This window comes from Manacus candei, unplaced genomic scaffold (genome assembly GCF_025592945.1).
Source record: "Manacus candei isolate 608988 ecotype Guabito, Panama unplaced genomic scaffold, ASM2559294v1 h1tg000008l, whole genome shotgun sequence".
Taxonomy (NCBI): domain Eukaryota; kingdom Metazoa; phylum Chordata; class Aves; order Passeriformes; family Pipridae; genus Manacus; species Manacus candei.
The window spans coordinates 22,080,845-22,104,003 of NW_026138056.1; the positions used below are offsets into that span (position 1 = coordinate 22,080,845).

A 23,159-nucleotide genomic window follows, 5' to 3' on the forward strand; every position below is an offset into this window, starting at 1 on the left:
TTAGAGATAATGATTAGTGTGGTCTTTGTCTAAAGATAAGTTTTGCTCAAACTGTTAAAATAAATATTTGCTAATCCTTTATATATGTGCCTTTCTTTTCAAGATTTGAAGTCTCAGCCAGGTTTCTTCATCAACATAGGGAAAATCAAAAGCACAGCTTCCTGTGTTAGAAGCACATTATTCTTGGCTACAGTTACTTTGCTTTAATGTGCTGTTAGTTTCTGCCTGAATTCAGTGCACTCAAGCATTCTCTTGATGCTCATAACTGCTGCTGCCTATTATTCAGATATCTTCATCAATCTCTTCATGATTGTTCCTAAGGATTTTTTCTTCCTTAGAATTCAGGCTGTTCAAAGCCCACTGGTGTGTTAGAAGTCTGATTAAACTCTCAGTATTTCTGACAGGCCTATCTGCGGGGATTCCAGATTAACCATCTGGAATCATTTGATCTTAAACTGTATTAAAATAACATTTCAATAAACCCATGTTTGAATGCTACCATGTTTATCCAATAAATACTATCCCAGTATCAGCTTTTATTCACTGAAGAAATTACTTCTCTCTCAGCTGCCTCAGCTGCAATTTCTAGTCAGGTTTTTAGAAGTTTTGCAAATTTGTCTTAGCAGGCCCTACATATCCACTCTATCCAATAGGGTGCTGTATTTTTTATTGAGCACTTGCATAAAATATGCTATAAAAGTAACAGCTTAAACAGGGTATTGTCAGGCCTTGTAAACCTTCTACTGAGTCTTTTAGGAATACAAAAGTTTTTCCTGTATCATGTGAAAACAATTTTGAACAATTGTCACCCATTTTTCTGTTAATAAATCAGTCTCTAGGGGAGTCCAGCTGGATTCAGCTGAGATTTGCTGTCCCCCACTAAGGTCCCCAGTGGCTACAGGTCTGCCTCTCGTAAGGACTGACAAGCTGATCTATTCTAGACTGAAATGCCTTTTCAAAGTAGAGGAATTGTTTTCCATAAGTGCTTTTCTTTGAATTTAGCTGAGCTTTGATGGCTGGATGCTCTAGATAAATAAATCTTAAACACTGTTCTCTCTTTTTCTGATCTTGACTTACTACTCTGAATACAAGTTATCTTTGTGAGAGCTGAGGACAGAAAATTGCTAAGCACCATGATGGAGTGTTTCCTTGAGCTCTGCATCCGGAGACACTAACTAGAACATCCAAAGAATGAAATCTAAATGCAAAATAAATAAATAACTTTCCAGTAGATCCTCCTTTGAAGAGGAAAATAAGCAAGGCAAAAGCATTGGAAAACAGTCTGAAATCCTTGCTAAACTGCAGATTATCTACAGCTATGTCCATAGCCCTTTGTGAACTCAGCTGGCCTCCTGTAAGCAAGCAATGAGAAAATATAAGGAAGGAATTTGCTCTGGTTTAGCCAGTCCTCTTTCCTACACAATCTCTGGTTCAATTTTAGTATGCCCTCCCCCAACTTCTAGTTCACTTTTAGTATGTCTTCCTTCCCTTAATATTTAATATTTTAGTATTTCTTCTTTCCTATACCTCTCCTTTCTGTCAATTTTCATCATGCACATTAAAAAAACCCTTAGGAAGCAAGGTAAGCTAAGCTAGATGTTAATGCCTACTGCATATCAGTCATGTTAAACTACCTAAGCTGAGCAGAAGAAAAAACTGAAGTCACTTACCTAAGAGAAATACTGTATTCATATGCACTGCACCTACCAGAGTTCTTTATCCTTGCTGGTTCATCACTTTAAAAAATAAGGATATTTTGAATATATGGAACTTAGTCTGTAAAGCACTTGATTGGCACAAAAGGTACATTATGCTAATGTTATTAAAAATATAGGAAATGCATGGTAGAAGAGTTGCTTACCTAACTGCCTATATGACAGTATTTTTTATGTCTCTTTCTGATTGTAACTTAGTACCTAAAATGATGTTCACACACATTAAATCTCTCTTGAAATTACTTGTATCCCACAAGTAGGAATTCAACTACAGCAGGATAGTAGTTATATACCATAATATAATGATTGTTTTTCTGTGCAACTCATTTAAGGAAGTTTCAGAGAAAGCAAACATATTTAGGAAGTATTTTGGAGATATATAATGCTACAACTAACAGTAAAAGGAACTAGAAATACCAATCATAATATCTCATTTCCCAGGGTTCTGTACAGACAAATAAGCAGAGAAAATTCTTCTGGTCTGGATTATTCACTTTCTGTAATGCAGATAGGACACGACATAGGTACAAAACAGATAGCATAGGCAAATAAGAAAATTAACAAAACACAGTAAGGAAATTGCATTCACTGTAGTTTACTGCAAAAATGACAGTTTCTTTTCTGACAAAAGGATAAAACAATGGTTATTTTGCTGGTGTAACCTCTTGATCTGTCATAGAAATCTGATACAGATACAGCTTTCAGGAGCTTTTGTGTTGAAATGTTGTAATTATAAAATATTTTCATTCTGTATAGTGCTACTATTTTTTCAGCACAATTTTTTTGTTCTCCCCAGTTTGGAAAATATCTTGTGCCTTTTAAATGAAAGTATTTGTTGTCATTATCCTATCCTACCAAGATTTCTGCTGGCTGTTTTGAATGCCTCAGATATCTGTGTATGGTAAGGGGATGTGAAGTTAGACCTACAAGGTAACAACCTTTTGGAGTGGCACCTAGAAACTTGGCAGAGTGCTTTATGATTCCTAAATTTGTGGTAGATGCAAGTGTTTAGGCATCTCTGTACCTTCTGGATAGGTGTGGGTATCTGTACCTCTGCCTTGCAATGTTTCAAAAGTGCTTCCTATAAAGAATTGCGGAGTAATTCTCACGTACAGCCCAGGGTCCAGCAGTAATTTACTTAGCTTTTTTTTTTATCTTGAAGAAATTTACTATTTGATGTTGATGATGTGCTTAGCCTATTGGGAAATAATATCCCATCTTGAATAGTATCTCTTCACCTTCAGAGAACAATACCTTCCCACACAACTTGTTTCTGTTTTCAGCTTTGGACAGATTTCCTGGTTGTCATACTTCTTTCATAATAATTGAATCTTGCCCACATAGTAGCCAGCACGAAACCTGAAGCAATCAGATTCTGATTTGCATCTCATCTGCTCTTGTTATAGCTGTCAGACAAGGTTATACCCTGTCTAGATTCATAACAACTTTAATCATGTTTTTCATATATTGGCCTGAAAAAATTTCAACTGTCTTATGATTCTCCCTTACAATGGGGACTCAACAAGAAGTATGAATCATTATTGACACACTCAAAATAATCTGTCATGCTGCTTGAAAATACTAATGAGTAAAACCCTTGAGTTTTCTGATATTAGTAATTGTTTCATGTTGTAATTGAATTTGAAAAACTCTGTTAAAATTTTCATCCTCTGACAGCAACTTATTATTTCTAGAACAAAATTGTTTGATAAGTGTTTTAGGTGGCAGCAGTCTGAAGAAGACCTTTGCACTTCATCTTTCTATGAACAGTGAGAACTAACAATACACTGTAAATGCAGACTCCTAGGTCCAGAAGTTTTAAGGGATTGTGTAATTTATTACCATAAGATTTCCAAACAGGTCACATTTTTCAGAGTTTGATCATCCTTATAATTCTCATTGGAAATTCTTCTGATTGGCTCTCCTTTTTGGTGAAGGGAAATCTACAAAATATATACAATCTGTCAACCAGTGCCATACTGGTGCTGTGTTCCAGGGCACTCCTGATTCACTTGAAATTCAGTTTTTCATCCCAATATGATGTCTGGTTTCTTTTCCCCAACACTATGATATCCTCAAGTCACAAGTCTGGATGTGATTCATTATTCTGTGGAACAGCTATGTCACCTGCTGGTCATCATATTCTGTCTTCAGGTACTTCATTATTCCTTATTCCTACTTAAGTACAGTAATTTGCACTTGGCCTATATATTTTTCCAGACCCTTTTTCAGTTTGTCAATATTATTTTAATTATAATCTTTTTTATCATGGTATTTGGAACCACTGACAATTTGCTTCCATCTGGAAGTGTGAAAGGCCTATCTCTGCAGATAATCCAATGACTACTGAAACTACTGGGTAGTACTGGACCCAGGTGGAATTCTATGGAGCCCCATCAACTACTGTTTCTTAATTTGATGGAGGACAATGAGTAGCTATTTCTGAGTTCAATTTGAAAGCAAGTTGTTCAATCTATACAACAGTACTTTGGTGTAAGCAATATTTTCATAGTTTGCTTATAAGAATGTCAAGGAGTGTCAAAATGCTTACTAAAATCAGGATATATTAGACCTGATGCTCCTTCCCTAACCACAGAGCCTATTGTCTCTCTTAAGAAGGAACAGACTTGATTTAACATGATTCAGTTTCTCATAAATTCATATTGGCTATTACTCAGGACCTTGTCTTCCTACTTGTATGTTGATTTACCCACTAATAATTTGATTCCTTATTTGAAGAAGTTTATAATAAATGAAGCTAGGGATAGAATTCTGTGTGCTCTCTTTCCCTTCCTTTTTCCTGTCTTTGTGTAAAGAGATAGGTACAATCTTTGATTTTCTGATCTTCAGCCTCTCCTGTTTTCATCAAATTGTTACAAGTATGTTCTAACATGCTTGAGACTCCTTTAGCCAGGAATCTACGTGCTTTGAGGTGAATTTACCAGGGCTAGTACATCTGAATTTCTTCAGCTTTCTATTTTATGAACATTATCAATAATATATTCTTCTTTATTCTCACCTGAATCCTTCATTAGTGTCAGTGGCATTGCTTTAGCATTCCCACATAATCTCTCTGCAGAAAAGGGAATAAAGAGAAAAGACATTTTTTGCAGCCACCTCAAAGCCATAGGTTGTAGTCCTTCCCCTGAAAGTGATGCCATTGAACACAGCCAACCTTATATCCAGGCTTGCCCTTTATTAGTAGTATGCCACTGAGTATTTTTTATTGTGCTTTATTCTCTTTTTAGTTGTATCTTGTGTCTTGACCTTTCTGAGTTCATCCCTACACACTTCTGGTATTATTTTATATTTTTCTCTGCTAATTTGTATGCAGGTCATCGAGGAGACTGTTACTAAGCCAAATCCATCACTTGCTATGCCTATTACTGTATGTGTGTAGTTACAGTTCATTTTCCTTATATGCGTTACTTTGCATTTATTGACATAGAATTTCAACTCTAATTTTATCACCCAGTCACACAGTGCCATGAGATGCATCTACAACATTTTCGGTGGACTTTTGATTTGGATTGTCACCAGTCTTAAGTTCCTTACCCTAAATCCCAATCATTCATGAATTCTTGCAATGCATAGGGCTGAGCAAGATTCTGTATAGAGCACTACAGATAACTTCCCCACTGTGAACACTGATCTATTCATACACAGTTTATATATCCTTATACTTCTTGGGGTGCCGGTCAGCAGCAGGCTCAGTATGAGTCAGCAGTGTACCCTAGCAGCCAAGAGGGCAAGCCCCATCCTGCAGTGCATCAAACACAGCATCACCAGCTTCTCAAAAGAGGTGATTACCCTGCTGTGTTCAGCATTGGTAAGGCCTCATATGGAGTACTGTGTGCAGTTCTGGGCCTCACAGTTTATGAAGGACGTAAATGTCCTTGAATGCATCCAGAAGAGGGCAACAAACGTGGTGAGAGGGGTGGAAGGCACATCCTGTGAGGAGCAGCTAAGGACATTCATTTTGTTTTGAAAGAAGTAGGCTCATTGCTCTCTACAGCTTCCTGAGAGAGCAAATTGAGTGGGAGGTGCTGATCTCTTCTCCAGTTCTGGCATCTAGTGATAGGATACATAGGAATGGTTCAAACATGCACCAGGGGAGGTTTAGACTTGACATTAGGAAGCATTTCTTTACACTGGAACAGGCTTCCTAGAGAGATGGTCAGTGCCCTCAGCCTGTCAGTGTGTAAGAGGCATTTGGGCAATGCCCCATTTGGGCAATGCCCTTAACAATATTCTTTAGCTTTTGGTCAGATGTGCAATGGTCAGGCAGTTGGACTAAGTGATTGTTGTGGGTACCTTCCATTTGAAGTCCAGTTCTATTCTAATCCGTAAGATTAAGAGACAAACACTTTTTATTCCATCACAGCATACAATTATTGAGAAACTGTGGTTAGGGATCTGGTCAAACAAATGTTTTTGAGGTGCAAGTGTTCCATATCAACTGAATTATCCCCCAAAGGGCTTTAACATGGGACATGGCTTCCCTCTTCCATGATCTTTCATTCTGCACCGTTCTGTCATGTTTGTCCCCATGTCCTCATATTGAATAATTGTAATTTGTGCCAATTTGCTTATTATAGAAGCCAGACTGCCTCTCTTTTATTTTCTTTTTGATATAAACTGTCTTTTGTAAAAGTTAACACTACAAAGAACTGTGACACTTGCCAATAAAATAGACCTACCTGATTTTCCTTTAAATGAGCCAGCTCTACTTCTGCACACAATATGAGGGAATTGTATCAGCAGGGGAAAGAATGACATAGAGTTTAACCTCCCAGACATATATTCAGCTACTCTGTGCAGCACAGAATGGTTTAGTAGGCTTAAACTTACTTGTACCTTAAAGGAAGCAAGGAAAGAGCATTTGAAAGCCAGTCCAACAGCACAGGAACCCTAGAAACATATTCCATATGTACAAAGCTGCCTGTTTCGGTGATATTCTTAGGTTTCTTCCAAAGATTAAGGACATATCCCTGAGATCCTGGTGACCCTTATGTACAGGGGGAGATTTCTTGGTAAAGATCCATCCCAGTTTTGGATGCAAGGAGAAGGAGGAGGAGAAGTGGTTTAGCATTTTCTCTGTCTGACTTCATCATCCTCAGACAATGTAATTCAGAGTCTCTCTTCATGCCAGAACAAGATCCAAATAAGCACCATCACCTATATCTTAAATTTCTTTAAATCTGAGATTTTTGAAAGAAACTACATACTGTAACCAAAAGCTCAGCCTAGGTGAGTCAGAGTCAGAGATTCCAAAGACATGTTTCCTGTTAAAACCTGTCTTTGGTTAAGATATATTCTCAGTGCAGCAAATTCTGCTTTTTACTCCTTATGCAACTACTTTTGCCAGGTGCAGACTCTCTTGCTGCATTTGCATTTCTTTGCAGGAGTAGCCTTAAGGTACTCCGGCCAAATCTGCCCCCCATATGCTAAAACATCCTGACACTTGACTCTGGGGAAAAAACAGAAAATATCTTCCATACACCCAGCATGCAGGGGCATGATCACCAGACATGTAGGGATGGTTATGCTGGTTTTGTGCTGGTAGGAGAAAAGTCCTTTCTAGAATGGCTCCAGTGTAGCCTGTGTATTTGCATGCTGCCTGATTACAGGTTGAGCTTAGATACCTTGGAAAAGAAATACTCCTTTTGGGTGCACTCTGGGCTTCAGGTTGCAGAATCAGACCCAGATGAAGGTGAAGGGAGCAGTGGGATGACATGTAAAGTGAAAGCTGTTAGTAAGAAACAGGAGTGAATAGGACATGAAGCCACAGCATATATACAGGGACCATCTACTACAACCAAATAAACTGCACCAGGGAGATGTGGTATAAGAGATCCCACTGGGTCAGATACAACTGGAGAAGCAGCTTTGTAAATTCATTAGGCACTGATAGAAACCAAAGCTTCACTGCAATTCTTGATAGCTTTTCTGCCCAGTGGGAATCCAGCACAAAAGTTTTTTAGCACACAGTTTAACGGGGAGTACCTGAGCAAACTGATAACATTGCTGCTTTTATGGTAGTCTTTTTTCTCACAGCAGATCACTCCACAAAGCATTATAAGGATATGTGTGTGTGTGTGTGTGTTTATGTACCTCCATCTGCACATTCAGGTAGCAGCTTGAATGAATTAAACAATGCTATCCTTAGCACAAAGAACTGCAGTGGCAAGGATACTCATAAAAGAAAATCAACTATCAAAAAAGGGGTTCTCAAAATGACCTGCTTTACTATTGTAGAGTTCTTTGTGTTGCACATTTTTGGATATCATGGCTGAGTGAAGAGGCCGCTATGTTACCTGCCAAGCACATAAATCCAGCCATGTTTCTGATTATAGTGTTATTTCTTCCAAAGACAAAACCCCCCAGTTCAACTGTGGCTCAAAACTGAGTCATTTGCTCTGTGGTTTAAATATGGCATATTCATGTACAAGTGAAAACATTGGGTAGGTCATCTACTAAATATCCTGATAGATGGAAATTCATTAGGAAAACCAAAGTGATGATCAAGAAGTTTCTTATCTTCACCTCTTCTATCTGTCATCTACTGCTGTTGACACACAAAACACACAAAACAATGTCAAAGTCTGGTTGACATAAAAGTTATTTCTTTCATTTCTCGTTTTCAAGAATCAAAAGCCATCATCTGTTTGCTTGTTGTCTCCTCCTAAATTCTTAAAAATGGAGGTAAACTTTCTTTGTCAAGAATAGACAGACTCATGATCTGTGGTCCTCTAAGGAAGATAAGGTTTTGAGAATTTCCAGTATATATTCACACATCCAAGAAAAACATCAAAATTATTAATTTTCCTTGTATGCGTTGAACAAAATAGTAATAGAAAAAGAAGTTTGAACTATGCAGTGCTAAAAATAATTTGGAATTAATACCCACAGAGAGAAATACCGTATGCTACTTTTCCATCTCCCCCTGCATACCAGATTATAAGAAAAGTTTTCAGACAACCTGTACTCATTCATGTTGCCTTATATGAATTTCTACACTCTTATGAATTTTAACCAGCTCTTGGTTATTATTCAAGGCTTTTATTTCCCTGTGATTTGATTAGTGCTTGGTTTAAGCTGCTGCATGTCTTTCAGGCTTTGGAGCTTACTTCTGAGGTGCATTTCTATGTCAACCACTCCTTCAAGTCCCCTCAGGGAGTTCCACTAGGGGCAATAATATGAGCAAGCTGATAAGGGTAGAGATTAAATTCTTAATTTGCAGTTCATTAGTTCATATAGCATTTTCCACATTAATTCCTATGATGGCTTTGAGTCTTTCTGAGGGTTGCTTTTTGTTTTTCTATTATTCTCTGAGCTACCATAGAATTGTAGAAGGTTTGGATTGTAAGGGACTTTAAAGATCATTGAATTCAACACCCCCTGCATGGGCAGGGACACCTTGCACTGGACAAGTTGCTCAAAGCCCCATCCAGACTGGCCTTGAAGGTTTCCATCCATAACTTCTCTGGGCAACCTGTTCCAGTGCTTCACCACCCTCACAGTAAATAATGTCTTCTTAATATCTAATCTATACCTACCCTCTTTCAGTTTAAAGTCATTGCCTCTTGTCCTTTCACTTGTAAAAAGTCCTTCTCCATCTTTATTGTAGCCCCTTTCAGGTACTGGAAGGTGCTGTAGAGTCTCCCTGGACCTTTCTCTCCTCCAGGCTGAACAGCCCCAACTGTCTCAGCCTGTCTTCATAGGAGAGGCTCTGATCATCTTCGTGGCCTCCTCTGGACTTGCTCCAGCACATCCATTTCCCTCTTATGTTGGGGGCCCCAGAGCTGGGCACAGCATTCCAGGTGGGGTCTCACGAGAACAGAGTAGAGGAAGAGAATCACCTCTCTCACCTACTGCTGTAGCATAACTGTTGCTAGTGAAAACTTTGCAATTTTTTTGTATGATTTTTTAACAATATTTATGGATTAAGAGGAGCTCAATCTTAGATATTATTACCAAGGTATTTAAGAGGTATCTATAAAGGAGATTAGAGAATAATGGGGATCAGGCTGTCATAATCCACTGAAATGTTGAACTAGTTATTTTTGTTTCCATGTCACAGTTTATCTGTCTTTAAATGGGTGCTACCTCATGGCAATATAATTGTTTCATGCATGTGTTATTTACATTGTGTATGAAGGGAGAGAAATTATACAGTAGAAAATAAGTCATTCTTACAGATTTCAATGCATCATTGAATTTAAAATACATTCTCTGTGTCTATTGTCACAAGTAAGTGGAAATAATACTCTGATTATGTGCCTTTTGATCTAATAAGGAGGGAAAAAATATCTTTTGGCATTCTATCAACAAAGGACATCTTTCATAATTGCAGTATAAGCAGTGAAAGAATTTTAAAAGGAGTATTAGCATAAAAAATGGACAAGCTTTGCAATATTCTGCTGTTCTTAAAGGAGTGTGCTTTGGTACCCCCTGCTTGCATAATCCCTTTCTCTGGGATTCAAAAACCTTCCCAAGTACTTTGTCACATGCCAAAGAAATTTACATTGGCTCTAGTCACTGGCAGACATTTCTTTCATTCTTTCTTCTGATTTCATTACCAGCTTCCAAAGTAGTATGTGCAACTTCGTGGAAATGAAGTCATTACCTGATGGGTACCTTGAAGAAACACTTTGGGTTACAAGACACCCTCAAGCCTGAATTTCTTTGTTATACCCAAAGATGTGAAATATCATGTGATCTACAAGTAGCTCTGAAATTATCTTTAGCACTGAGAAGTTAAGGTAAAGGCAAAATAAAAGTGGTTATTTAGAAAATATTAAAACTAATAACACAAAGTCAGTTTGACAGAAGTGAAGGAAGGCCATCTTTCTGTCTGTATATTGTAAAGTTAGATGTAAAGGATTTTCTCAGTCTCTGTTATTCAGCTAATTAGCTGAATAGCTAATTAGTTATTAACCTAAATATGAGAACTTTGACCACATTCTTAGCACAACTTTTATTTTCTTTACACACTGGAGAAAAAATTAGATCTAGAGAAAGTCTCCTTTCTCTCCCTCTTTCTTCTTACCACCTTCATCCCCTTCACTTTCCATTGTTTTGTTCTTAAATTTTCAAGGTTAGCTTTATTTTACACTTTTGACTTTCACTGTATCCATTTGAATCATTAACAAGTAATTAATATATTTCAAGATAAAACAGTGTTCTGACCAGTCATGTTTAAATACTATGTTCAGTGTTTTTACTTATTGAGACTTTAATTTCATTTAAAATAGGACACTTAGATATCTATCACACAACAGACAATCAAATAAATTAGGATTATTGCTTGGGGTTTAGTTCTAAATAAGTGAGTGGGGACAAAGGTTCCCAGATCCCTTCTGTGTACGTAACTCATCCTGGAGCACCAGTACCCCAACCTAATCTGCAAGGAATACTCTGACATTAACGTTATACTGACTATGTAGGTGAAATTCTGTGACCTACAGAATTATATGGGAGACTGGATTACACAATTTGTTCCAAATCCTCCATCTTTCAGATGTCAGAACACATTATATTTTTTCTAAAGGTCTGGAAGCAAAAACAAGGGAGGGAGAATAACCCATGGCTAAGCTAAAGAGAGAGAGGGGAGAGATAACACACTGTCTTGTGGGTGAAATCTTGGCAATGTAACATGTCAGTCCTCCCTTGTAACTGGTAAAGTCTTTTTGGGGTAATGAGAGTAATTATGTGTTTATGCTGCTGGAGAAATAAATTCCCAGACCAAGTGCAGGCAACAATGTGTCTGATATTGGCCTGTGAAAATTAGATTATCAACTGCAATTTTTAATTTAGAGACAAAGAGGCACACTGGGAAGCAGGATTTGAGAACAGCAGATACAGGTTAGGACTTCAAAAAGCACGGTAGCTAACAGGTATAGTCTTTTCCAGCATGCTGCTGGACTTCTAGTGCTAGGTGGATGGCCTTCAAGAGGAATTGTATTAACCAATAGCAACCTCTATGCATTTTAAGAATAGACATTTATTATAGTATCTGCTCACTTGTTTCTCCCTGATAAATATAAAGCAAAAGTACCTATAAGCTCCTGTCACCCACTTTTAGAGTCCTTAGCACACTTTAAGGGCTATCAGTGTTGTAGTCTCTAGGACCTCTCCACTACAGCTGTAAACGGCACAGTTGGACCAGACCAGCTCTGCACTGTGCTGATTAAATTGGTAGACAGTGCCTCTATAACCGGAATTTTATTCCTCTCAAATCAAATAGATTTTAGGAAGATGAAGGAAAGGGAAAAAAAATCAGACAACACAGTGTACTTCAGATGTTGCTACCACCTCATCCTGCTATGTTTTCTGGGCCTTTTTCTAGCTTTGTCTACTTTTGTGGTTTTGGATTTCTAAGTACTTTAAGGCTGACACTCCTACTGCTACCACTGTAAAATCGTGCATTTCATCATTTAATTCAGGAAAATGAGGACATACCTTTGAGACTGTCTGTTCTTTAATTCAAAAAATTGCATCCAGCTTTGAAAATATGTATAAGGATATAGTTTTACAATATGTTTCTAATAAAATTTATATAATCAAGCAGAGTGCATAATTATATACAGTCATGTAATTGGATAACTACAGTAGTAAATGGTCATTATTATGCTACGACTATATACTACTTTTACTCTTGATTTTGTTCCTTTGTCATTGTCTTAAAATATGTAGATTTATAATTTCTTTGTGCCTGATAATCTTAGCCACATTTCTGTATTTCTGCATGATGCATACGCACAGATGCCAGGATAATATCCTGTTTCCCTTATGTACCTCCCATTCCAACTTAGTGCTTTTCTAGTCTTTAATGGAAGAAAAGAGCTTTACAGTCTTCTTTGCAGAGCAGTAAAAATGTTTGTGGCGAGTAGGTACCTAAGATTAACTACTCGTGTTTCAGCCTGTCCTCAGTATTTGTAAATTCTTCTGAAACTGCTTGTTGGGAGATTGTAATAGTCAGGGTACTTTGTAATTTAATGCGTTTTTACCTTTTTGCTCAGTAAATTCACTCTTGCTACATAGTTTCAATTTCATAAGTTAAATTTAAAGACGCCTTGTCAAGCTTTGTATCCTACACATTTTTTGTGCATAAACATTCAGTTTTAAAAGTTTCTTCTCCTTTCATACTCCCTCGGTCTTGGTGGGAGATTGGGTAATAGTGAAATATCTTGCAGGAAAAAAGGAATTGTGCTCACCAAGTTATACTTCTGAAGAATCACAGAGATGAATAATGATCTTCAGCTGTCATCAGGAAAAAAGGAGTCAAGAAAAAGCCATATTCAGTGAGATGACAGTCTGGGTGGACTGGATGTGCACAAGGAAGGACATGAAGCAGAGTTTTCATTTTGATTGGAGAAGTCTTCCAAATCTAGTTTACCTACAATGATCCATACATCCTCTGAGAGCCAGGAGTATATTTATTTCATTTATTTGGATGGTTCTATGCTGTTTAATGAGATCTCTACAAAACTCTGTGTAGCTGCTTAAAAGAGTAAGTGACCTATTGTACACCTGATTTTGAAGATTAACCTGATAGCCTAGGGCACTGCTTCCTGTAATCTTAAATACTTGGTATACACTCCATACCTCCTTTGAGCCAGTGGAACTACCGTATATGAAGCTGATAGATAAGAAAGTAATCTCCTACTGTGAGTGTATTTTTAAAGGCCACAGCTGATGACGACAAAGCAAAGCAGAAAGACTTAAATCAAAATTATCCAAAACATCAATTTTAATAAAAAGTATTTCAGCCTGCAGAAAATAGCCTTGATTTAAATCACCACTTCTAGTTTTATTTTGCATTTTTCCTTGCTTTCCTAAGGAAAGTTTAATCCACATTAGCTGTTATTATTTGCAAGTAAACATACATTTTACACTCAGTTTGGTTCTTGTTTTTAAGAAGATATATTCAAATAATATTCATTTATTAAAGCAATTATATGTCACAGCATATATTTACTCAAATGATTAGTTTTTTAATTTCTTACATGTTTTAATAGTTTCAGTTTAATGATGGACAATTATATAATCTAATTTCCCTTCTATTAAACTGGGCCTTTATGTTTCATGCAGATGTCCATAGCTTAAGCTTAGAGATTTTAGTTAGATTGAAGCATTTAGGTCCTCTAGAGACTATACTTCCTGCATGAGAAAAATAACATTTCATTTCTACCTAAAGATATCAGCAGAAAATAAATTATATATCAAAAACCTTTATAATAGCATCATATAAGTGTAGCCATGTTCCACTAATAAGAAATCCCTTCGTGCACTGGGCACTGAAGTCTCTACCAATTTATAGCCTAGGTGACAATTGTTTCTCACACCCTGAGCCTGTCCTTTGCTGTGACTTGGAGAATGTTAGCAACATTTATCAGTTAGTCATTGAAGAAATAAGGAGTTTGGTATGAAAATTCTGGTGGTTCTGAAAATACTGTATGGTAGTGTCCAAAGAGTTATGCTCAATGCTCAAAGGAAGCCAGTAACAAGTGGTGTTGCTCAGGGGCCCATACTGTGACCAGTGCTATTTCATACCTTCTTTACTTACGTAGCGGTATTGAGTGCACCCTCAGCAGGTTTACTGATGACACCAAGCTGACTGGTGCTGTTGATGGGCTTGAGGGAAGAGATGCCAACCAGAGGGACCTTGGCAGGTTCAAGGAGTGCATCCATATGAACCTCATGAAGTTCAGCAATGCCATGTGCAAGATCTTGCACCTGGGTCAGGGCAGTCTGTAATATCAGTGCAGACTGGGGGATGAATGGCTTGAAAGGAGCCCTGCTGAGAAGAACTTTGGTATCATGGTGGATGACAAACTTAACAGGAGTCTGCAAAGTGCACTTGCAGTGCAGAAAGCCAACTGTTCCCTGGGCTGCATCACAAGAAGTGTAGCTAGTGGATTGAGGAAGATTATTCTCCCCCTCTACTATACTCTCAAGAGACTCCACCTGGAGGGCCATGAGAATGATCAGAGGGCTGAGGGAATCAGGCCTATTTAAACTTTGCCATGGCCTTTCAATATATAAAGGGAGCTTATAAGAAAGATGGAGAGAGGCTTTTTACAATGGTCTGTAGTGAGAGGACAAAGGGTAACAATGTTAAATTGAAATAGTGTAGATCAAGATTAAACATAAGGAAGACATTTTTTGCAATGAGGGTGGTGAGGCACTGGAACAGGTTGCTTAGAGCAGTTGTGGATGTCCCATTCATGGAAGTTTTCAAGGCCAGCTTGGATGAGATTTGAGAAATTTGATCTAGTGAAAGATGTTCCTGACCATGGCAGGAAAGTTGAACCATATGATATTTAGGCTCCCTTCCAACCACTGTGTGATTCCATGAAATAGCTGAGTATTTTCTGTATTGCTTATTCTCTCCATCCTGCTTTATGGTGAACTTGCCACTGGCTACCGCATGAGAGGAGCCCCGAAGAAAAGATACAAGGACTCCCTGAAACAACATCTCAGCCTTGGCCATATTGATCACCATAACTGGTCTACTCTGGCCTCAAATCAGGAGACCTGGAGACATACCATCTATAATGCAGCTGTCTCCTTTGAGAACGCACGCAGGATCACTCTCGAGGAAAAAAGGCAATGCAGAAAAAACCGTGTATTGCAGAATACACCATCTAAGGAGTCTTTCTGCTGTGCCTTTTGCAATCGGATATGTCTGTCACATATTGGCCTCATAAACCACAAGCGTGCCTGTATCAAATGTGGATAGAGCCTTCCCAAATCTTCGTTCACGAAGCCTAGCCATGACTATTCTTTCCAGAGAACGATGTTTACGCTGACCACTGTGTAGATGGATGAAAGCACGGGACAACAGCCTCTTCCCACAGTTTCCCATCTATTTTCTGTAGAATAACACTGGTGTCTTCTGAGACACTTTACTAGGCTGGGGTCTCCAGGCAAGATAGGTAGTCTTGTACAGTGCAGGGGACCCAGAAGGTTTCAAGGCCTTGAACTCAATATCATCAAGACAAATCCACCTTGGCACCTAAATTGCTCTCTGGATCAAACCAGAGGCTCCTGCTTATTCTTCCAGGTGCTAGTGACTTTTGTTGCTTTGGATATCCTGTTCCAACCACCATATTAAGTATCTTACAGCTCATTTGCATCCTATTTTCTTTAGTTATCAGGGAACACAATTTTAAGTTTTATCACTTGATGCCAAGCCAACAGCCAACATTTCCAATATCAAGAAACTGGGCAGTACACTTTAGTCAGCTCACTGCAGATTGACAATTAGTATGCTGGCTTCATGGGTTCACATAACACTATTAATTAAACAGCAGCTGGGTTAATCAAGATAGTAAAAGTAAGTTGTTGGAATAAATACTTTGTTAATGAGTCCATCAATAACAAAAAATAAGAGGTTTTAATCAATTAATTTTTAAAAATATTCACACTGTGGTGGCTGTAACTTTTTTTAAAGATCTGAAAACAGGTCTCATATATCAAAGGCTATATTTTCACTTTATCACTTCATGTTAATTGTACTGTAAATATCAGTAACCCAACTATAATTATTAGTTTGTTAGTTACATGCCACATGTTGCTGTCCACCTCTGAACAGCAATACCTGACAAATGATGCTAAAGAGCTCTTTTTCCTCTTTGTTGCTTTATTTTTTTCAGAAACATTCATTCTGACATTAAACTATAGAAAGATATTCTTGAAATATGGTAGGTCATATCTCCTGACATGGTTAGAGATTTCATCTTTGTGTTCCCCTCCATGACCATGAAATTCAGAGAAGGCAAATGTACTTTTTTTTTCTCCTGGTATTAATAACTAAATAGATGGGGAAAATGGTGTCTTTTAAACAAATATATGCCATAAATACAACAGGTAACAGTGATTCCTAAGTGACTGAGGAATATTTATTTACTAATGGTGAGAAATATAAAGAAATATATTTCTGAGAAGCAGAGACTGCTGATTTTGTGAGAAGCTCATAGATTAGGCAAAGTGTGTTTCAAACATTGAAGAGAGTGGGAAAAGTTTTACTTTAAGATGAAGATCTAGTGAAAGAGCAAGATGTAAGCTGTTAGGACTGTTAAAACAATCAGGCTTGTCATGACCCACATTCTTTTGAAGGGAAGACCTCTCCAAGTTTTCCCTATTGCTTTTGTTCTTCGTGTCAGATGGTTTATTATTCATTAGAGTGGAAGTCTTGCTGTGCTTTATCCACCTGTTCAACACATTAGATATGTGAGAAGTTTACTAGAAGCTCTCACAGAGAGAATTTTTATAAAATATGCATGGATATAGAGTGTACATGAACATATAAAGAAGGAATTGCATTCATAAAAATATAGTTAATTTAATACAGAATACTAATAACAAGAGAAAATGCATGATGGGAAAATAGTAAATAATTCTGAATATTGGATCTTCCTTCACAAACACTTAAACCCACAAGCTGTACTACTAGTCATTTTTATCATGTTCATTATTTATTTAGCGGTTTTACTCTTCAAAATATTTCAGTTATGTTTAGGGAAAAGAAACAAACCCACATGACTTATGTAGTCAAATTGCACAACACAAACGGTGAACAGGAAATATTGTAAATAAACAGATGATATTCTGTTATGAAAAATCATGAACACCAGAACCTATGTTCTGATGTTTCTGTGGTACGTTCGGGTGGCGCAAGCATTATACCTCAAGTATGACTAGTCTTTCAATTCCATGGAAGCCTTTAGATCATATTATTTTTGTCGTCATGCCTGAAAGGTGCTCCAAACTGTGAAGTTTAGGGAAGAAATGTGCCTAATCTGTCAAGGAGTCTGTAAATCAGTGCTGGTCCTGGATGTGCTGGGCAGCAGAACCACAAGATCCCATTATCATTAATAGCAGGTGGCTGGACTTCTCTTAATCACACGCAGAGTCTTCAGCAGGTAAAGGTGGACATGCAGCAAACCAGCGAGCCCTACCATGTCTGCGGGTCCCATCCAGCTGCAGCAACCTCACACCAGGCACAGTGGGGATGGGTAGCTCAGGCATGGCTTGGTCCTGGCCACCTCCAGTGAGCACCTCCTCCAGAGCTGGTTTGCATTTAGCTGCCTCAGAGCATCAGTATAACAAAGTGGTGTTCACCTGACAGAGGCTACGGCAATACCACCCCAGTAAACTGGACACAAAAATTGCCAAGGAAACTGCCAATACTGTCGTCTGCTCAGAACGAGAGGAAAGTTGGATTAAACTCACTTTCCCAAAACACCAGTGACATGAATGCCCTAGAGAGGAAGCTCTGACAGGACCGTGCCACAGCGCTGTGACAGCTCTCATTCATAATAAACTCAGCTTCAGCATACTGTAGCTTAATTCTCCATGGGAAGATTAATCCCTTGGAGAAGGATTAAGCTGCAGTGAACTAGGGCCACTTTATTTCTGAATGGGAAAGGCCACACAGGGATTTAATGTACTTTATCTTATGTGCATTGATTTCACAGCTTTAGTTAATTCATCTTAACTTCCCCGAATTCCCTTGTGTGGACAAGCTTTTTGTCTGCAGAGAGGCTCTTGGAGCTGCTTGTAAAGCTCCTCATGCAGCCACACCAGAAAGCAGGTTGGAATAATTTCTGTGTTCTGAATGAGCTTATACCTGTCTAGATATTATTAAATTACCTCTTTCTCAGATGGTTGATCTGTGACATCCCAAGAAGAACTGTTTTAATTAGATTTTTTGAATGGATCAGTGAAAAAGGAGTTTTCTTAAAACTAATCTCTGGATTATTGTAGAAATCTCTCATGAAGAGTCTTTTCAAGGCTTTCATATAGCTTTAATTGTGTAAAGCTGCACAAACAATATTTTCTCAGGCATGGGCATGTCTGGGCAGTGCAGTTGAATAGGTTTACTTACCCAGTGGGATTTTCTTCTTCTTTGATGGTGGTTATAAGAAAACATTTTGTCTATATTGATAACAAATGAGTGGAGTTTCTATTTCCTCATCCTAAAGATTCTAACCCCTTCTTCTTGGTGACACAAGTGACACAATTCCAGGTCTAGGAGGATGTTTTTGTGAGTGCAACTGTTAAAAAAATGGCATGGTTTGGGTGGTGTTGTCCTTTGGGGAAATGAGTCTGCGCATTATTTGCATAGTTATTGTGAAGTACTGATAGGCCCTTCTGATGTTTCCTGATGTCAGTGAATCATAAACCAGTTTTACTGTTCAGCTACATCATGAGAATTCACATATAAATTTAAACTTTTTCCAAACAGTTCTTCACTGGGACACTTTATGCAACACAAAAAGACATCTCTTGTGGATTCCATAGAAGTGTTACTATGACTGAATTCTGTAGCAGTCAATAAATATTTTGTCCGTTTAGTAAGTATACGAGGTGCACAGAGGGCCCACATGCATGTGGGAAAACTCATGTGAGAACAGAGGTATTGAACAAAGAAAAAAATGTAAATAATAGCTGAATGTCAAGGTACAGGTGTTTTCCACCAGTATTACTTAATAGTAGTATTCGTCTATACTAACCCCAGTGGGACTGGGGAAATATTTTAAAATATAAAATATTTATTTATATATAAAGTATATGCTATGCAACATGATCAAAAGGGAGGAAATCTCTTTAATATAGCTATTTCTGACTATTTGCACTGAAATTTACAAATGCAGGAAATGAAACCAAATATTTTTAGCATTTAGCTGTATTTCTACATTGTTGTACTGAAAGCCTGATAAGTGTTCAGTGCGTTCTGATGATTTTTTTTTCCTCTTCCTTCATACAGCTGATTGGATTTGTGTATGCCTGTTACGTGATCAGTATTTTCATGGAGGAGGAGGACAGCTGTAAGTACTGATACACACCTCTCCATATCTGGAGCCACAGTACCTGGGGTGAGACTTAGTCTTGCGTTGACTACCAAGGCAAAGTTTGAAAAATGGCAGAAACTGTCATTCATGTACACAACCAGTCGTGCTCAAAGACATACTTATTTAGGTACTACTGTCTTATCTAGGTAGGATTACACTTGCTAAACTTCTCATAGAGATTTGTGAACCTGTCGCATGAGCCAGTCACAGTGATGAAAATTATGTGATCCACATTGCATGCATATATATATACATACATATGTCTTTATGTATGTATGCTTAAATTTGAATCAAAGCTCCCAAAGGCATTTAGCCTGTTCTTCAAATGACAGCTTATCAGTAAAGTTAATGGAGATGACAGATCACGTCACTTACAGTGTGTGATATCGCTCTGATCAATAATTAGGTAAATCTGATCAACCCCTACAGGTAACTAGACCATGCATTTAAAATGCTAAGCCCATGTTCTTAACTTGACTTTGTCAATAAAACTCTTATATACATACTCATATTGTTCCATAACTTTGAAAATGTGCACGCCTTTAAAAAAGTATTTCTCAAAACATCATTAAATAGGTATTGAAAAAATCTGAATATACTGAACCTTTTGCTAGGATGTTGTGTGAATAGAGATTGTGAGAATTGCCTAACGATGTCACCATACACACATAACTAGCATAGCCATTGTTAAAAGCAGTAATGAGAATGGGAAAATATTGGGTGAGCAAAGAGGAGCAAGCACAAGAACAAACCTAGAAAACAAGCAACATGATCATGAAAGTTGTTTCCTCTCACTTATGGGGAGTTAAACGGTAACCCCTCTAGGGGAAGAAAAAAGAACAAATGTCAATAGCATTTCAAGGCTATAGGATAAATAATACACAACCAAATATTTATTAATAACCTTTTATTCATAAATCTTTACATAGTTTCTTTGTTTCTTCACAGAATAGCATTAGTGGGTGAAATTAATATAGTTGGAAAAATTAATTTAGTTTGTAGGAAAGCATTTGATAATATCTGGAAAGTCTTATTGAAGACATAATTCAAGTAATTCATGTCTGTGATAGAAAAGCAGACTGTTTGATTGAAAACAGTGCGAAGGACCGTAAACAAAACACTTTTCCATTGCTACAAATGGTACAACGTTCAGTTCTCCTTCATAGTGCAACTGACATTAGAGTCAAATTGTAACACTTTCATTTAGATTTCCATTAGGAAGAATCAAAGAGATTCTAAGATAAAATTGAGTGGGAAGGAGTCCTAAGGATGTCGTGCACATAGTGTACTGTGAAGAGATGCGAGGAGCCTGGATAAAGATGGCTGCTAGTAAAGGAGAAATATGAACACTTGGAGAAGCCATAAAATGTAGGTCTTGAGGTGCAAAAACCTAGGAAATGATTCTTTGGAAAGCTGGAAACTGACAGGCAGAAACTGGTAACACGGGGTATCAGCAGAAGATGGCACAGCAGCACAAGGGCTGTATAGTTTGGGATGTATAAACAGAGTCTTTGGTCAGTGAAATGCTGAGGCAACTCCTTTCCATAAGGCTGTGATGAGTCATGACAGCAGCTAGGGCTTCATATAGATAGCTGGAAACTTTTTGAGACAGTTACTAATTAAATTCCTGGAACAGGAAGGCTACCTTAAGCATTAGGGAAGGCCTGCAGACTGATGAAGACAGCACAAACTACCGTGCCTTTAAAAGGGAAATAGTGCACAAGTAAACCCACATGCAAACACAAATACATTTGTACTTGAGAAGACAGGCTCTTTACTTTTTACACAAGTATGTTATGTTACTGTTGGTTTTGTTTATCCTTTTATAGTGTGCTTCACGCACCCTGTTTTATGCATGTGTAAAAGAAAGACACAACTCCCATCAAGTAATACGTGTGCAGGGAAAGTAGTCACATGCTGAAGAGCATTATGTGTTTTATATTCAGGGCCTCACAAGAGGGTTATTGTCAAATTAAGGGCCCTGTTCATTTCGAAAACCTATTTCAGAAGAGATGAGCCCCAATTCACTTTCCTCTGATGGTGTGCCCACATCACTGTCTTTTGAGAGTTTCAAGCCATATGATACCAATGGAAATTTAAATCACTGAGAATGGAGAACAACTAACATATTTATCAACCAGTAAAACACATCAAGTGCTAAGGTGATCCAGTATGTAAAACTAACCCAGTTCCCATTCTCCACAAAGGACTCAGGGATCTGCATTTAATTTCCACTTATCTTTCAGAATTGTCGATGGTAATTTGGTCTTCTGTTGCAGGTGAAAATCATCCTACTTGTCTTGGAAAGTGTGTAATGGTGTAATGGTGTAATTCAGCTCAATGCCCTTTGTTAGGAAGGGGCAAATTTCCCATTTCATTTGTACCTTTACCTATAATCATCTAGACCCATGTGCGAATAGTTTTTTTTAGTTAGCAGAGGGTGACCTGGGGCAGGGGCAAGAGCAGTGTGCAAAGGAAGGAAAAAGAGGAGCAAAGAAGTGGAATAGATACAGCTAAGAGATTTTACTTTTTTATTGCCTTTTAAGATCCTGAATCCAATCAAAAGCAAATAAGGAGCCCTTTAATATTTCACTTTGTTTCTTAGTGCCATTTATGTTTTGGAGTCCTCTATGCTTATAGATAAATACATTAAAGACAAATGTTAACTCCTTCACAGCAATCTGACAGATACATTTTAAATAAATGTATCTCACTGTTTAAGGCACAGTGAGAAAATGGTTTGGTTTAGTTATTAGCTGAGAAGAACACAACTTGTTCTGGAAAAATTCACTTAACATGATGAACAGAAAACTATTTGAGATGCCAATACAGTGGTTCTTCAAAACAGCTTAAAAGTAGACAGTGTTTACATTAGGATAAAAGTCCAAGAAACTGCAACTAAAGAGCAATTTTATACATTTAAATATGACGCAGCAGATTCTTTTCTTAGGTCATCATGGCTAGGCTTCGCGAACGAAGATTTGGGAAGGCTCTATCCACATTTGCTACAGGCGCGCTGGTGGCTTATGAGGCCAATACGTGACAGACATGTCTGATTGCAAAAGGCAGAGCAGAAAGACTCCTTAGATGGTGTATTCTGCAATACACGGTTCTTTCTGCGTTGCCTTTTTTCCTCGAGAGTGATCCTGCGTGCGTTCTCGAAGGAGACAGCTGCGTTATAGATGGTGTGTCTCCAGGCATCCCGACTGGAGGCCAGAGCAGACCAGTTATGGTGATCAATATGGCCAAGACTGAGATGTTGTTTCAGGGAGTCCTTGTATCTTTTCTTCGGGGCTCCTCTCATGCAGTAGCCAGTGGCAAGTTCACCACAGAGTAGGATCTTAGGGAGGCAGTGGTCCTTCATCCTGGAGACATGCCCTGCCCATCGCAGCTGCGTTCTCAGCAACATGGCCTCAATACTTGTGATTGCTGCTTGCTCTAGAACAGATGTATTGGTCACATAATCTGACCAGTGTAGTAGATGCAGCTATTCCATCATAATTTTGCAGTAGTTTTCACAGAATAAATTAGTCGTCTGATAGTCAGAGCCTCCTTATTTAAATATACTCTGCAATATTCA

The 23,159-nt window shown here is 38.0% G+C and overlaps 1 protein-coding gene across 3 annotated transcripts in view; it reads left to right on the forward strand.

Annotated features, from left to right (window-relative positions):
- The window catches only part of NKAIN3 (sodium/potassium transporting ATPase interacting 3), a 352,392-nt gene that overhangs the window by 306,935 nt on the left and 22,298 nt on the right, over positions 1 to 23,159 (forward strand). For all 3 annotated transcript variants that reach the window (XM_051771334.1, XM_051771350.1, XM_051771342.1), the window contains one exon: positions 19,495 to 19,555. In XM_051771334.1, coding sequence (XP_051627294.1) covers positions 19,495 to 19,555 — 61 coding nt within the window. The remainder of the gene's footprint in view (positions 1 to 19,494; positions 19,556 to 23,159) is intronic.